This window comes from Pelmatolapia mariae, linkage group LG14 (genome assembly GCF_036321145.2).
Source record: "Pelmatolapia mariae isolate MD_Pm_ZW linkage group LG14, Pm_UMD_F_2, whole genome shotgun sequence".
Classification (NCBI taxonomy): domain Eukaryota; kingdom Metazoa; phylum Chordata; class Actinopteri; order Cichliformes; family Cichlidae; genus Pelmatolapia; species Pelmatolapia mariae.
Genome location: NC_086239.1, coordinates 4,275,626 through 4,292,559, shown reverse-complemented (window position 1 = coordinate 4,292,559; position 16,934 = coordinate 4,275,626). Strand labels below are relative to the sequence as shown.

At 38.7% G+C, this 16,934-nt stretch overlaps 1 protein-coding gene across 12 annotated transcripts in view; it reads left to right on the top strand.

The window, feature by feature from the left end:
* The window catches only part of myo18ab (myosin XVIIIA b), a 126,718-nt gene that overhangs the window by 36,085 nt on the left and 73,699 nt on the right, over positions 1–16,934 (top strand). For 8 of the 12 annotated variants that reach the window (XM_063492373.1, XM_063492372.1, XM_063492370.1 and 5 more), the window contains 9 exons: positions 903–965; positions 1,485–1,572; positions 3,384–3,490; positions 5,376–5,552; positions 5,872–6,082; positions 8,420–8,562; positions 8,702–8,802; positions 10,096–10,159; positions 10,273–10,417. In XM_063492373.1, the coding sequence (XP_063348443.1) occupies positions 903–965; positions 1,485–1,572; positions 3,384–3,490; positions 5,376–5,552; positions 5,872–6,082; positions 8,420–8,562; positions 8,702–8,802; positions 10,096–10,159; positions 10,273–10,417 (1,099 nt within the window). The remainder of the gene's footprint in view (positions 1–902; positions 966–1,484; positions 1,573–3,383; positions 3,491–5,375; positions 5,553–5,871; positions 6,083–8,419; positions 8,563–8,701; positions 8,803–10,095; positions 10,160–10,272; positions 10,418–16,934) is intronic. The other 4 variants (XM_063492376.1, XM_063492366.1, XM_063492368.1 and 1 more) reach the window with 1 other exon arrangement.

Genomic DNA, 16,934 nt, shown 5'->3' with positions numbered 1-16,934 from the left:
CTAATCAAATTTCCTTGTTCTTTATCGGTATAAAAAGTCTGAACTTCACTGTTGGCATTTCTCAGTTTTCTGTTCCATTTTCTGCCCCATTGTGTTCCATTTTCTGCCCCATTGTATTGTCATCCCCCCACCAGACAGGTGGCACGGACACCTAATATGACGTACACCGTGGGTGCGTCTACTAAAATTCTCAGATGAGTTTGAATATCGGTCAAGTTTTCTAAACATCTTGCGAATGCAATAACTCAAGAAGGAATTCATCTAGGATTTTCAGATTGATACCATAGGTGCATCAACAAAAAATCGTGGACAAGGTTGAATCTCAGTGATCTCAACCTAAAGGTCAGAGTAAGTTTTCTGTGAATGCGATAACTTGAGAACAAGGTGATGTAGGATTATGAAATTGGTAAATGGTAAATGGTACATGGATCGGGTCTTGATAGTGTTTTTTTTACTCTGAGCACTCAAAGCACTTTATACTACTTGCATCATTCACCTATTCCCACACATTCACACAAGCACTTTTTTCTTCGCTCTTTCTATGGAAGTGCTTTCTATCAAAGGTAATGTCTTTAGAGTCTTTATGAATGAGGCTTTTTTGCTGTCATATAATCATCATGTTTTAGTGACCTGTGAAACTTTCAAAATGTACTGTCAAACTGTCAAAATGTAACATTCAAGGAGTACTTTTAATCGATGATCATGCATAGTGAGTAGACTTAATTTCTCTTTCTCATATATTCTGGATATGTAGAGCATCTGTTGCAGTGACATTGTCTACAGCTGTGCAGATGATGTTTCATTTTATCTGTGTATTTGTTTGTATATGTCTGTCTGTTTTAACATATATTGCTTATGTATAACTGTGACCTTTAACCTTCTCATGCTGGCAAAATCACCAGGGATCAGTAGAAGAGGATCTTATTGCTCTCCAAGCATCTCATGCTGCAGCTAAGCAATCCCAGGTGTGGACTGCACTATGCCTGAGTGTGACAAAATCACCAGCTCATCCCTTGTGTTGTGCTGCATTGTGCTCGTGCTTGCAAAGTGCAGTGTTCCCTATTCATGTTTCCTGTTAAAATGTAGTAAAATTTAAGAAGTCATCAATAGGAACACCCTAGTTTTTTTGTGCTTGTTTCCAGTTTACTTTGTTTTACACTTTCATTCTTGGTTCCCTATGTGTTTGTGTTCTTTCATGTTGTTATGAATATTGGGCTGAACCAAGCTACTCTCTGGCATTTTAGATACCAGGGGTTGCTACTGAACTGCCGTTTGACAAACGCAAATGTCCTCACACATTCTTCATACAAGCCTGATCAGTCAATCACATGATCATTATTTTGAAAAGCTTTAATTGCATCCTTTCAGCATGTACTGATATCTCACTGGAAATTCCAATGGTTTAAAAAACACATGTTGCTGTGAGTGGTCCACAGGTATAATTTCCCCTGCTGTCCTCTAATTCTGACCTTTGTCCTTTTTAGGTGAAGACTGAGGAACAGATTGCAGCAGAGCAGGCCTGGTATGAATCAGATAAAGTATGGCTTGTCCACAAGGATGGCTTTTCCCTGGGTGAGACTGGCTTATCTTTTTAAAAATGTTCTTACAGTGGCATCACATTTCTCCCCATTCCATTGCCTTTTATTGGTCTTTTATAAAAAGCTACATAGTTACTTGTTACTAAATGTGTTTTTTAATGTATCTACCGTTTAAAATACATGAGGTGTGTATGTAATATTTTACTGCAAAAAATGTGTTATTTTGCATTAATTTAATTTGTCCGGTTACTTTAGAGCCCTGAAATTAAGGGATTGTGTTAAAAATGCTGTAGTTCCTCACATTTTTATGCAATCTTATCCAAAATTAGAAAAAAAGTTGTCTCTGTCCAAATATTTATGGACCTAACTGTGTTGTTGGATGGTGAAAAGAAGAGTGGAAGAAGAAGCTGGAAAAAAAGGGGACATCTCTCACATCCTTGTGGCTGTCACTGACGGAGTTAAATAACTCTCTGACTGCACGGCATCTGGGGTGATTGAGATTTACCCTAGGTTTGAATGCTCGTGATCAGGGGTGTCAAACATGTGGCCCACGGGCCACATCTAGCCTGCAATAAAAATATATTCGGCCCACAAGATAATTTCATGTGTAAGTTAATAATGACATGTTGGTATGTGGGAGGTGAATCTTCAGCTGTGCTGGGAATCCATGCAGGCAGGGGCGCGACTTTACTTTGATTGGCACATCAAGCAGTCAATCACATGCAAAGACAGACTGGGATCATACCATTATGTGAAAGAAGGAAGGGGGGAAGACATTCTGAAGACAGCAAGGGTAGTGGTACAGGCCAGGTACACAGAGAGAAAAAGTGAAGAAAAGGAGCAAAAACATAAAATAAGCAGCATCTGGCTGCATTTCAATGATGCTGGAGACTGCAAAGCTGAGTGCAGAATTTATCACATCTTTCCATTGCACAGGACAAACGGTGTCCAGGCTTTAAACCTCATATTCTCCCTAGTAGTATCAAATCCATGAAAATAAGGCTTTTACACTGAATAAAAAAACACTGAAAAAATTGCTACCTTGAAGAAGACTAAATTTACAGTTCAGTATTAAATTTTACACAAAATAAACTACATACAGTGTCTTTGAATGGCAGAAATGGAAAAATATGTGCATGTAGTACAGAGCCATGGCTCAGTGTCGAGTTTTGCTGACCGATTTTTTTTTTTCCTTTGTAACAGCAGTTTTTTCTTTATCATGTAGAAAAACTGTTAAATATGTAATTTCTTTACACTGACAGAATGGTGAGTTCAGGTCAAAGTGGGCCGTAGGTGCTCCATGATGTAAAATGAGTTCGACACCCCTGCTGTAGATGTTTTGGGGCTGTCAACTGGAGCCGTTGTGATGATGTGGTTTCGTTGGCTTCACTGAGCAATGATTTTCAGTTTGCACTGAGAAAAGGGTGTTGTTTTTATCCCGATCTGTTTGCAGCAGCTCAGCATATGCATTCTACAGCTTAACACTTAACACTGCACATATTTGCATATTTGAAATGAAATTTTTAGAACCTCCTAGCTGTAAAGTGTTTTTCATTGGGATTAAATGTGTTAATTAGCTATAAAAAAAATAATTTTATCAGATGATAAAATCTTTAAAATGGAAATAAAAAAATCCACACATGTACATAAAAAACAAAACAGATCTGCAGAGGGGAAAACTGGTGGCCTTCTGGGTAAACTGCTCTTTAGAGTTTTAGATGGCAAAGTCATGCATTTTTCCTTTTGTTATTCTCTTTAATTACCCACTTAAGATATAGAGATCAGTAGAGTTGAGCACTTCAGTCAGGCAAAAACTAAAGTGTTTACTGTCTTATCTCTGGCCAGCCACCGTGATAAAGACAGAAACTGGCTCTCTGCCAGAGGGCAAGGTAAGAATCAAAATGGAGCATGACGGGACTGTACTGGATGTGGATGAAGACGACATTGAAAAGGTGAGTAGGTGACTTCTGACCCTGTTCATGTAAATTCAATTAAGCTCAATTTAATTCAATCCAGCTTTATTTATATAGTGCCAAATCACAACATTTGCTTCAAGGTGCTTTATATGTTAAGGTAAAGACGCTACAATAATACAGAGAAAACCCCAACAATCAGATGAGCCTCTATGATCAAGCGCTTTTGCAACAGTGGGAAGGAAAAACTCCCTTTTATAGGAAGAAAACTGCGGCGGAACCAGGCTCAGGGAGGGGTGACCATCTACTGCGACCGGTTGGGGTGAGGGGAGGACGATGAACTAGGTTTTCAGTATCTCTCTGAGACAGGTTGTTTCTAATTTTAGAGATATTGTACAAATGGAAGAAATCAGTCCTCCATGTTTTGTTTTTATGTGCATTGAAGGACACATCCTGGTCAAAAATGCCTACCCCAGGGAGGCATGTATAATGTAAAGAGAAATGGTCCTAGCACAGAATTCTGTGGAACTTCATAATTAACCTTAATGTATGAAGAGGACTGATGTTCTAGCTTTATAGAGGGCTTTTTTCTTTTAAAAAAAACAACAAACTATGTTTTTTAAATTAGTAGGACACCTTTTCCTTTTAGACTTTTACCAGGGAGTCAATTACTTCTGATTTGAGGCTTTCTTTGTCAGAGGAGCTACAATATCAAGAGTCTTACGCAGTGAAGATGTAAAACTATTAGGAAGATAATTGACCTCTGCGGGAGTAGAGTTCAGGGGGCTGCTTTGCCTTGGCTTATGGCACTAAAGAAGATAACAGTGCAGGATTTGTATTGTAGTTAAACTTAATTATAACACTTTCAGATATACATTTACTGCAATGCATATAAAGGTCTAAGTTTGTCACTTTCACTTCTGGGATATTATAAACAATAATACCCATAAATTAAAGTAGATTATTAGATTAGATTGTTATGATCGCATTGAAGGATCCACAGTACAAAACTTTCATATCAAATCACACTGTATCACAGAACAAAAATGTGCATATTAATTATGTAAACCTGTGGTAAACTGATGGTTAAAACATTTTTTTGTTGCTGACACATTAAATTCGGACATTCAAGCACGTTTGTTGTTGTGACTTAGCACTGTATAAATAAAATTGAACTGAATTTAATGAACGATCCATATTCCAAGTAAAACATTGTTATATAAATTATTATTTATGTAGCATAAATTTTTTTTAAGTTCAGTAAAGCGAAAAAAGCTAGCTTGAAGCTAGCTATCATTAGCAGCCTATGTACATGATGAAGGAGGTCCACTCAGTCTGTACGAGAGACTCGGAAGCAGATAATTAGTTTGTCACAGATGGCCACAGAGGATACTACCAGCTCACGGGAATGCTGGAATAGGTGTAGGTAAGGTCAGATGGGACTGTTGGGAAGTTTGGCAGACGCACACTACTGGCTGTCTAAAGTTACTTTCTTGCTCATAGCACTTATAGTACTTCTAAAGTCTATACAAATAATTTCAGTGGAGCACAGTAGCTTTGTTATTACCATAAGTCTGAGAGCAAGGATCTAAACATCAGTGCCCTGAAGAAAAAAAGACAGTTATTTAGTTGATTCTGCATTATTTTTATAAGTATACTTTGAGAAAGGAAGGAAATCGAACATCTGCCAGTTCACTATACTGAATGTTTAGACATTTCATGAGCAACTTACGGCAGGTGCTTGAAACCAGATGTAACTGACTAAATAGTTTATTCACTAAACTCTCCAATATAAGAATATGAAACTATCACATTTGGTAAATTTGATTTTAAAATGACTAACTATGTAATAGGATAGGAAGTGATTAATCAATGAATGAGTACAGCTCTTCTGTCATTTTATGATTGCTCTCTCTATGTGTAGGCCAACCCTCCATCATATGACAGATCAGAAGACCTAGCTTCACTACTCTATTTGAATGAATCCAGTGTAATGCACTGCCTGAGGCAACGCTATGGAGGGAACCTCATCCATACCTATGCTGGACCCAACATGGTGGTCATCAACCCTCTCAGCATGCCCTCCATGTACTCGGAGAAGGTAAGCTCAAGACTAATGAGCAAGGCCAGCCAAATTAATGGATTGCATTTATATATAGTGCATTTTATATATAGTGTATTAATGCCGGTTGTTTGTGAAAGAAAGTTTGTTAGCTGTCAACCATGTTTAGGTGTTTTGTAAGTAGATTAACACTAGCTGTTTAGTGTAGCTGTTTAGTTTAGTGTAGCAGTGTAATGATCACTTCGAGGGTTTGGAGATGCTTTATGCTACAGCTAACTCTTCATTAGTCTCTCTTTAGTCTCTCTTTATTTTTGTGTTTGTACATGTTTTAAGATCATGTTCTGTTCCTGCTCATAAGGTGATGAACATGTTTAAAGGCTGCCGGCGTGAGGATTCAGCTCCTCATATTTACTCTGTGGCCCAATCGGCCTACCGCAACCTGCTCACCACCCGACAGGATCAGTCCATTGTGCTGCTGGGCAGGTCTGGTAGCGGCAAAACCACCAACTGTCAGCACCTTGTCCAGTACCTGGTCTGCATTGCTGGCAGCACAGGAAAAATCTTCTCTGGTGAGTTTGTCCACAAAAGGCAGGGGTACGTGGACTACAAACCTCAAATATCTTATATTGAAATTTTACATGGTTTCTCAGTATTCTCAACCAGGAATTAAATAATAATTCATAATAATTAATAAACAAAATTATCATCTGATAAGTTCTCTGAACTTATCAGATGATGATTTTGTTTTTTAAGAATAAATGCTCAGGTTTGAATTTGAGCACAGGATAGCTTACACTTTACTTCATTCTATCTTTAACGACCTCGAGAGCAGACGTGTCGTTCAGCCCGTGTGGTGTTGTTTGACACAGAATTCCTGCCATACTGTCCACGCCAGAACATCACAGCTGTACTGGTTTCAGTCTTTTGTTTTGCATAATCCTTATTCTCTACAACTTTTGAAATTAAGTATTACAGATGATTAGGGATGGGTATCGTTTAGGTTTTATCCGATACCGGTGCCAAATCGGTACTTTTGAAACGGTGCCGGTGCTTAAACGGTGCTCGAACCGGTGCTTAAAGAATGGAGAACACAAACTTCGTCCAAAAACCTCTCATGTTTTTATTTTTAGCAGTCTCTTTTTTTCTGCAAAATGATAAGAACCGTAACAACATATAAACATCATCTGTGCAAAGATTTATGTTTTTAAAGTGAAACAGTGAAAAATTACAGCGCTGTCAATACATGAATATCCAGACGTTGTACAAAAATGTCCAATTCTGGCACACAATTGGACACCATGCCAGTTGATTTTTTTAGGTATTTAAGAGCAGACATTAATTAATTTTATTAACATGCCTAAAAATGCTTTTTTTAAAAATACGTTTTTGAAGAATTAACCATACATTTACATGGTAATGGGCCTTTTCTGCCATGGAGCGCTTAATTGGCCTCTGGCCCTTTAAACTCTGAGGGGCTGTAACTTTGGTTTCTTTTGGTCAATTTGCATGATTGACACCTCTTTTTAATTGTTTGAGCCAATAGAGTCACAGTAACGATGCCACGTTCACGTTAATTCAACCAATCAGACGTTCCAAGGCCAAAACCCACGTGGGCCCAAATTTACTGCATGTGACGTCTGTCCAGTCACGTGTCTATAGGTGGGTCTAAAATGGAGATTGTTGACGGAAAACGACTCTGATGCGGCTAGGTAGGCGTGGTAACTGCTGATAATCATATGGCTACCGGCTACCGGCGAAAATAACGGAGGAAATCTGGAGGGTAAGCCAATTTCTGTCTTAGCGCATTTGCGCCGCTGTGTGTTTTTGTGGTCTTCTTTTGCGGCTCATTTAGTGAATTTTGGTCAGAGTATGGTGAAACTTGGTGTTTGGAATTGGTGATAGCTCTGGAAGATAACCAGCTTTTCTTTAGCCGGTTACATGAAGTCTGGAGAATTTCTGGTTCGCCTTGTTTGTTTAGCGGACTTTTGCGCATTTACGTAACTGCTCGTTTAATCATGGCTTGTTTTCGTTGAGTTTGGTGGTTGTAGAAATGGTTTATATGACATTTTAGCTGAGATTCAGAGGTTTCTGTGGATACCTCACATGTCTGGACTTATATTTCTCACCCCGTGTTATAACCGATTAAACGTGATCTCCTCCTTTTTGCTCGCTACCGGGGGTGTGGGGCTTAAAGCACTTGTTGCAGGCTGCTGAGTTTGCATCTTTTGCTGTGAAGTACAGCCAGACTTTTGAGCGCTTCGCCTTGGGCATTTTTAATCTGTAGCTCTGCTCTAAAAGAGCGTACGTACCTGGGCCCGCCTACTATCCTTGTAAAGGTAAAATGATTGGCTAGAATCCAAAGTGTATGACATCTCAAGAAAAGAAAGAAAAAGCACCGAAATAAAGCACCGAAATGTGCGCTGCTTTTCGGTCTGGTTACTACCGACCGATACCCATCCCTACAGATGATAAAATCAGATAATTTTTAATTGGTTTTTCTTCAATTGTTAAATACAACTAAGTATAAATAATTAACTAAACACAAGTAGGCTCAAATCCTGTTACTGTCTAACATAAATCAAAAATGAAAAAGAAGAAACTGACAGTGTGAGCAGAGGTTTTTTACACCAACAAGAATATATGTAAGACAGACAGACTGCGGTTTGAGTCAGGGCCTGTTTTGAGGACATATATAACATGTATAACAGTTATACACTGAAACACAGTATTGTCAGTGTCAGTGTAGCCAGTCCACACAATTTTCATCAGGTCTTTGTTTATAAAAGTATAATAAGATTTGGACAATGAGAATTATTAACAGGTAGAACAGAATTATGGGTTCTTTGTGAAGCATTGATTGCTAGTTTGCAATGAATCATCAAATGATTATCGTTTTGGTAACACAGCTGAGAAGTGGCAGGCAGTCTACACCATACTGGAGGCCTTTGGGAACAGCTCTACCACCATAAACACAAATGCCAGCCACTTCTCTCATGTTGTTTCCTTGGACTTTGACCAAGCTGGGCAGGTGGCCTCTGCCTCCATCCAGGTAACAAACACAAGCGCGCGCACACAGCTGATTAGCTTGTACTGTACCCTTTTTACAAAACTCTCTTTACTTCAAAGATACTGTACCCACATCTTTTTTCAACCAATCAGAAAAATAAAAGATTGTTGCTACTTCTTAGACAATGTTGTTGGAAAAACTGAGGGTGAGCAGACGACCTGAGGGGGAATCCACCTTCAACGTTTTTTACTACATGATGGCTGGAGCCGACAGCAGTCTCAGGTGACTTGTTGAGCACTTTTTTTGTACTGTTTAGTAACGTAGAGATTTTCTTTTGTTTCTTAAAAATAAAAAAACATTTTTTGATTTGGAAGAATTGTAGAGTTACAATAGGTTTTTCACAGTGTTTGTCATATTATTTCTTGATGTTTGTTTTCTTGTCAAGTTTTTGTCACCTATTCTCTGTTTGCTATAGATAGGCATGTCTGGACATGTCTGGACAGTGGCATAATATTCACTGTTTCACTGCTGTATAGCAGCGCAATTGCGTTGTCAACAATCAGTATCACTGATTTTTTCAGTCATTGTATCATGGGAGCATATGTTACTTTAAAACCTGTATATACCTTACAGCATGAATGTACAGGCTGTTAATTCTATAGGCCACCCATTCCCAAAGTCAGGAATCCTGTGGCCCACTTAAAAACCAGAAAATCCCTTGTGGTCCACCCACCCTAACCAAAATACCAAAAGAGGATGTGATGTATTTCCTTGAAATTTTTAGTCAAAACACAAACAATGCATGCTGTTGATTAAACTTTCTAGTGCTTTGCAGTGTGTTAGGGCCTCCCACTGGGACCAAAACCTAGATACAGTGTCTGAAGAAACAAAACATATTAGCAATTTAACATTTTATGGTAATCAGGTGCCAATCAGGCAGCAGAGTAATCCATTTAGCATTGGTAGAGAAGATTTGGCAGGTTTTTCATGGGGGTAACCCATATACTCGATCCACAAATGCATTTTTCTTACAAATGTGGCAATGCTTAAGGGGAAATAAACAGACTTTCCAGTGGTGTAATATTTATAGCTAAGATGCATTGTTACAACAAAGAAAAAAATCGACCAAACACAGATTTCGTTACTTTTTTAAGTAGCAAGTGGACATTCTGTGCTCGAAGTCTAAAAATGGGCAAGCTTAAGGATTTGAGTAAATTGTTGTCACTAGACGACTGCAGCTCTTGTGAGGTGTTCCTGGTTGACAGTCGTCAGTATCTATCAAAAGCAGTACTTGGAAGGAACTGTAGTGAACATTGATCCTGTGATTTGCAAGTCATTGCGTTCTGTTTTTAATTACATTTAACACATCTTCTCAATTTTTTTAGAATTGGGGTTTTACACTAAATATCTTTGCTAAGTCAGCAATTCAATTAGAAAGCTGTCTTAAAAGAAAATCATTGTCACATAATATGGATATTTTTCTAATATAACAAGAAATACAACAACTGAAATCAAGCTTAAACATTTGTCGGGCACTGAGGAGCTTATGTTTCTAGTGTCTTTCCTCTCCTCCAGGACGGAGCTGCACTTTAACCACCTGGCTGAGAACAGTGCTTTTGGGATCCTGCCACAGACTAAGGTAATCACAGTAGATGGTAGATGTTAATAAAATGTGTGGATGAAAGCAGCTGTTTATTGCAAAATTCCAGACTCCCTGCAGGGTTCAGTAAAGTTTGATTTGATCTGCTTCAGCCTGAAGACAAGCAGCGATCCTTGCAGCAGTTCACCAAGCTGCAGGCAGCGATGAAGGTGCTGGGCATCTCCAGTGAAGAGCAGAAAGCCCTCTGGCTTATCCTCGGTGCCATTTACCACTTGGGGGCAGCGGGGGCGACTAAAGGTAGGAACGCCCTTCCTCGTTGATTTTAAGTACATCAGATCTTGACTAGGGAGATGGTGTGATTATAGGGGAATAGGAGAAGATGTAATAAAAGGATAGCGTACAAATAGAAATCTACAGTGTATCGGCAACTGCCACACCTGTCAGAAAAACAACCATACAGCAACTGGAACCCAAAAAATAAAAAAATGCACAGATATATTCTTCTTGTGGGGGTTGTGCGGTGTGTGAGTGGGAGAGAGAGTGTCCAGTGTGAGTGTAAGTGTTTAAGTGTCTTTGTCACAAAATGAACTTGAAAATGAGGGTAGGGGAAAATGGGCTCCAGGTGCCCAAGAACTGCCCGGCAGAGACCCCCCCAACACGGAAGACGTCTAAGCCATCCCAGACCACCAAGGGAGTGGGTCAACAACCATGTCAGAACAGCAAACCACACGCCCTGGAACCAACAAGTATGCCCAGGGAGGGGCAGCAGCATCCAGCAAGGAGCACTAGGGAGGGTGAACCTCTTTCCTCCATGACCATATCTCACAGGGGCCAAGCCCCAGCAAGCCCCAGACCCAGCCATGCACACACAAACACATGGACCAGATTGTCATGGTCAAAGATCTGACTACCCTCATAAGTTCTGGGTAATGACCAGTAAAATAAGGTTGTGAATACAAGCAGCTAAAAGGAATTTCCTCTGTAGGGAGGCTCGGCTATATCTTAGACTTAAAGTTAGGAGCTTAGACATCTGGAGAAAGATTGCAGTAGAGCCACTGGCAGTGTTGGGGAGTAATGGAATACATGTACCGCCGTTACGTATTTAAAATACAAAATATGAGTAACTGTATTCTGTTACAGTTACCGTTTAAAAAGGTGGTATTCAGAATACAGTTACTTTGTTGAAATAAAGGGATTACACGGCGGTCTTTTCCTGTTTCATATGTTAGGCTGTCCCCTCTCTGTTTTTGGTAATTCCACGCCGGTGGAAACCCAAACAAAACACGCATTAAGAGGCTCAAATGCCTGGGTCTCAAGCCCATGTCACCTCTACTTGCGGCCCGCAAAATGACGTGACGAAATATTTAAAAAAATTATTGTTCAAAAAATTATTTAATATGAAGGCAATACAGGTATAGCCCTAAAGAATGTAGCCTCATGGGCAGTGTAGCCTAGTTGTAAGTAAGCTATTAAGACTCGACTGTACGCTGTGTTCGTGTTTTCCTCCGAAACAATAAGTTCCGTTGGAGCAGCCTTTCAACGCCTCTCTCTGTCTCTCGCTAGCAAAGTTGACCCAGACAACAAAGTAAAGCTAGTTTTCAGCTATGAGCCCAACACGGAACCCGACGTATTAGCCAGAGGTCCCTTTACTACGGTTCGGAGCTGCGGACCTGTTTTATATACGCGCGGAATAGTTTTCTATACGAATCGCTACAAAAAGTGCAGCCTTACCTAATGTCCACCTACTGTTACTCATTTTGTATTAAGATTTAAAAATCTAATTGGTATTGGTATGATGAGTAACCTTCAGTAATAGCAATAAATCACACAGCAATAGTACATTCATGTAGTTGTAAAAAGCTTGATAATATATAATAATAATATAAGTAATCCAAAGTATTCAGAATACGTTACTCTCATTGAGTAACGTAACGGAATATGTTACAAAATACATTTTGGGGCATGTATTCTGTAATCTGTAGTGGAATACACTTTAAAAGTAACCTTCCCAACACTGGCTCTGTCCATGGTGCTGATGTAAGCTATAGGTGACTGTTTCTCTTTGTATATATATGTATATATATGTTGTCATATATATGATAACGTATGTTCAGTGGAATCATAACAAAACACCCACATTTCTGTTTTGTAACGCAAAACAATTATAAATCTGAACAGAGGCGTCTGAGGTCGCGTTGATGCCCGAATTCTTTCATATTTATTCCTGTAAGGTAAGGCAACTGTAACCCTTTATAAGATTTCTTTAATTAAATCCTTTATTAATGTTCTGGCTTGTGCTGCTCCCGTTACAAGCATGAAAGACACGTGCATATGAGAGGCGTCATCAGCTCCTGTGAGACAATTTTTCTGCGGCCTGTCCTGGTAGCTGACATTCATAAGGATTATTTCTGCAGAAAAAGAATGACATGATGCATTAAATGCCCCCTTTTATGTGAGCAGAAGCAGATGCAGAAGTTAACCACCGATGTGATAGCCATCTCTGTCATGGCCATCTCTGACTGAGGTTTTAGGTTTTGTCGAAACCCTTAATGAAAAAAAAAAAGCCAGTCTGTGCTGATCTTCCTATATACGCAAAAACTTTATTCTCAGTAAGAATAAAGAATAAAATTTACAGTAAGAGTAAACAGTCGACTTTTCAAAAGAAGTTAATGGTCTGTAGAAACGTCTGTTTGTTTGTGTGTAAATAAAAAAAGTGTGTAAATACATAAAGTGTTAAATACCGTTTTCACTGCTCCATTTTCACGGGAGAGAGTTCGGTAAGGGGATCCCACACTAAATCAGCAATGAAAGTGTGAAAGTGTGCATATGCGTTCCACAAGCAGCTTGAGCTTTGTTCTGTCTTAGATAATCTACAAAGAATTTCATTCTATTTCACATTTTAGTCTGGATTATTAAAATGCAATGTTTAATTTCTTGTATAATGATTTTCAAAAGAAACTGATATGCGTAAAATCCATCGTTTTACGCGCGACTCCTCACATCGCCATGATTAGTTACATGGTCACAACAAAATTACAGCCTGTTTTGCACCCTACTTGGAAAATGATATTAAAAAATGATTTCCTTATGTATTTTTAAAACAAGAAGTTGGCTCATCTCTGCTCTCAGCTCTCAGCTGTTGCCATACTGTAATTTGTGTCATTTGCTTCCAGTTATGTCTAATCAGTCTGTTTGGACTCAACAAAATAGTTTCAGAAGCAAACTGTGTCCTAATGACAAGTTTACCTATTCTGTGGGCACAAGGACCTCCACCTGGTTCTTCCAGTGATAAAGCAGTAATCACAGGCTCCACAACCACAAAAACCACTCAGGATGACACTTCTGTACCTAATCCAACTACTGACTTTTTTCTCGATTTGGACTGAAATTCATGAATCTCAGTAAAAACTTAGAGAATAAAGCACCAGTGAGACTGACAGGACAAGAATCTGCCAGACAGACTGATTCCTTAAATTAGCGAGATGAGGAAAGTATTGACCGTGTCCTTAAAGAGGCACAAATAAATCTTGATTTGGTTAAAACAGTTTTAAATTAGTTATAAAAATCTTGACTGGGGTTTAACAATATTCATTAGACTCTTACCATCTTAATCAGGCAATACACACAACAGTTCAAAATGTACATCAACCCAACCTGCCGCGACAGATGGCTGCCCCTCCCTGAGCCTGGTTCTGTTGGAGGTTCCTTCCTATTAAAAGGGAGTTTTTCCTTCCCACCGTCGCCTAGTGCTTGCTCATAGGGGATTGTAAACCCCTTTTGGGGGTTTCTCTCAAATACTGCAGGGTCCTTCCCTTACAGTACACAGAGATTTGGGATGACTGTTGTGATTTATTGCTTTATAAGTAAACTTTAATTTGAAATAAAAAGGTCCAAATTTAAAAAATAATGGTTTGTGTGTACTTTTAAGTGATGTATGTCAAAGTCAGTGCAACAACTCAGTGTTTCTTGATATTTATTTATAATCACCTGTGTTAATTCTTGATATTTATTATTGAGTGTTTGGTATATATTGGTGCTATTTCTTAAATTTGTAAAATCTGTAACATATTGTATTGTTGAAATAGTTTAGTCTATTACTGTTACTGTCTTGGAGCAACAGTAACCCATCATTTCCTTAGGGATTAATAAAGTATTCTGATTCTGATTAATGATATGTGTTGGGTAGATAACCCGGAATGGGAGGACTGTAAGGTGTTGATTCTGATTAATGATATGTGTAGTATTTAACGATTCAGTAATGAATGAAGCTTGACCTTCTGGGAAAGCCTTTCACTTCATGTGAAAAGCAGTGTTGTGTTAAGCTGCCTTGTTGGCCATAATAGTTTACAGATGAAGCATGTCCTCTCTTGTCATATGCCTTTCATTCTCATTCCCTCTGCTTTACTGCTTCCATGATGTTACACTGATTTTATATACTGATCTGATACTTCCTGGAGGTTTTTACTGTAGAAAAACTCTTTCTGATGAATCATCAGCTGAACTTGTCAGATCAGTGTGCTGAAAGGAAAAGGTATAAAATCTTTTCTGACATGCAGTGGAGCCCCGAAGGTCTGACACCAAGAGTGAGAATCCTCCTCTTGCTTTAGTCTTGAATTTAGTTTTGACAAAGTTTATTCTGAAATGATAATATTGACTTAAAAATGTGATGGAAAAATGTAATCTATTAATGGGCTTTTCTCTGTTAATGACAACCCCACTGCATGGATGTGTATTTACATATTGCTTTGCTTTTAATCAGTTATTATTAAATTCTCTCTTCCACTGGACGTCTTTTGTCCTCCCTCCCTCCCCTCACCCTCACAGGAGATGTCTGTCTCTCCCTGAATTTGGTTCTGTTTGAGGTTAAATGTTGGGACTCGGTATTTGGTACCCCAGGCGATGTGTATACAACGCTTTATCGAGCTTGGTTCACTTGTCTAAGAAGAGATATTTTGAAAGATAAGTTTAGATTAAAAAAAACTATTAACTTGCCTTCGCATGGCCTCAAACAGCCTGTTCATGCTAAAACAATAAATAAATAACACCCCCCCCCCTCAAATGTGGCTGATTTAAAACAATTCTACAAAGAAGATTGAGCCATATTTTCTCCAGAGAAATTTGAAAGATTCCCTTTCAGTGTTAGTTCTTCATGCAAAGCTAAATTTATTCCCACAGAGGAGTAATTTACTTGTAAAGGCTAAAAACAACATTGTGAAAACTGAAGTGTCATCGTGTCCATACTGCTGAATAAAATGCATATTTTCCTTTACATTTGTTTTACTTCTCATAGTTGGGTTTCATTTGGAATTCCCTTTGCAACTACAAGCGCTTTAGAAAGACTGGAAAGTGAGAAGTTTGCATGGATCACATCATGGTCTTCTTCACTTCTCAGTCAAAGGTCCTGATGAACTCTAGCTATGCCCACTGGTCTGTGCCGAAAGTCGCTAGTTGAGGCAGTTTGGGCATCTTCTTAGTAAGCCTATTGGCCACCAACCTTTGAAGGTTTGTTGGGCACACCGAACTGGTAGGAGACAGCAGGGTAGACCCAGAACTTGTGTAAAGTGAACTGGAAAGTATTGCTTGGGAGAAAGATGGTTGAAATATCCCACTTACCCTGCTGCCACTAGAGTGAGCACTGATCCACTCCAAATAAAGTAAGACCTGAAACTTGCAATGTCATCCTGCTTAATAGGGAAAAGGTATATGGAAAAAAGAGGCCATGGATGACAATATGTTAACAACAAACTGGCAAAAAGTCTAAAATGAATTTGTACCAAATGGGCAGTCTAAAATCTATATGCCACATTTGACTTGTCCCTTTAACATGATCCTCCTAAGTATGTAATTTTAGTTGTTTTAGATTGTAAGGACAGCTTGAAATAAAAATGTGCATATCCTTCATTTTGGTTTTATACTTATATGCAAGTTTCCCAACAACTGATTTATTGATTTTCCCAGCTTCTCTGCACTGCACTGCATTCATTTCCCTGACCTGATTACTTAATGCCAGCATGTCTCTGTTCAAATTACAATCAACTGTAAGGCATCAAATGTGAATTCTTCTTGCAGAAGTTGGAAAAAAATTGTTTTTAAGTCAGATTTACTTTCTACCACCAGCCACTAGGTGTCATGTTTGACATATGAATGTACTGCTCTCAGTCAGAGGCATGCTGACTACAGAGGTAACAAGGAATACAGATTTTTCCATTAGATGCCTTTTAATGTGACGTTTTCCAAAATGTTTCAGCAGTCCACAGTTAATTCCCCTAGAACTTTTAGAAGTCTAGGTATGTTGATCAAATCCTACATTGTGTTCTGTTTTTATGTATGACATCCAAACATTTTTTGAAATTGAGTTTTAGTTTAATCACTAGTCATATATTGAAGGTTTTACTGTATATAACTAGAAGGTCCCTTAACTTTAAAATTGTGCAGTCTGAAAAAGAAGGCATACCTGCACAGAAAATAAGATGGAGCGCAACAGAATACATTTATTTTATATTTGGATGTGACCCCTTTACAATCACTACCAATTTAAGTGCCAACTTTAATTTATTTGCAAAATTGTGTCTCCATAACTGGAAGTGATTATGCTTGCACGTATTTATTGATTTTTCTCCTCGTTGCAGCAATCTCAATGTGGTGGTTGTATGAAGTGTTTCCTTCTGTTTTTTGGGTCGTATGGATTCAATGTCAGGTGGCGATGGATGCGCCAACATAAAACTGGGGACAGTAAAAGTCATCTTTTTACATGTTTTTTGCTGAAATGCACACTTACTGCAAAGTGACATCAGTCATAGTATAGAAAGTCTTT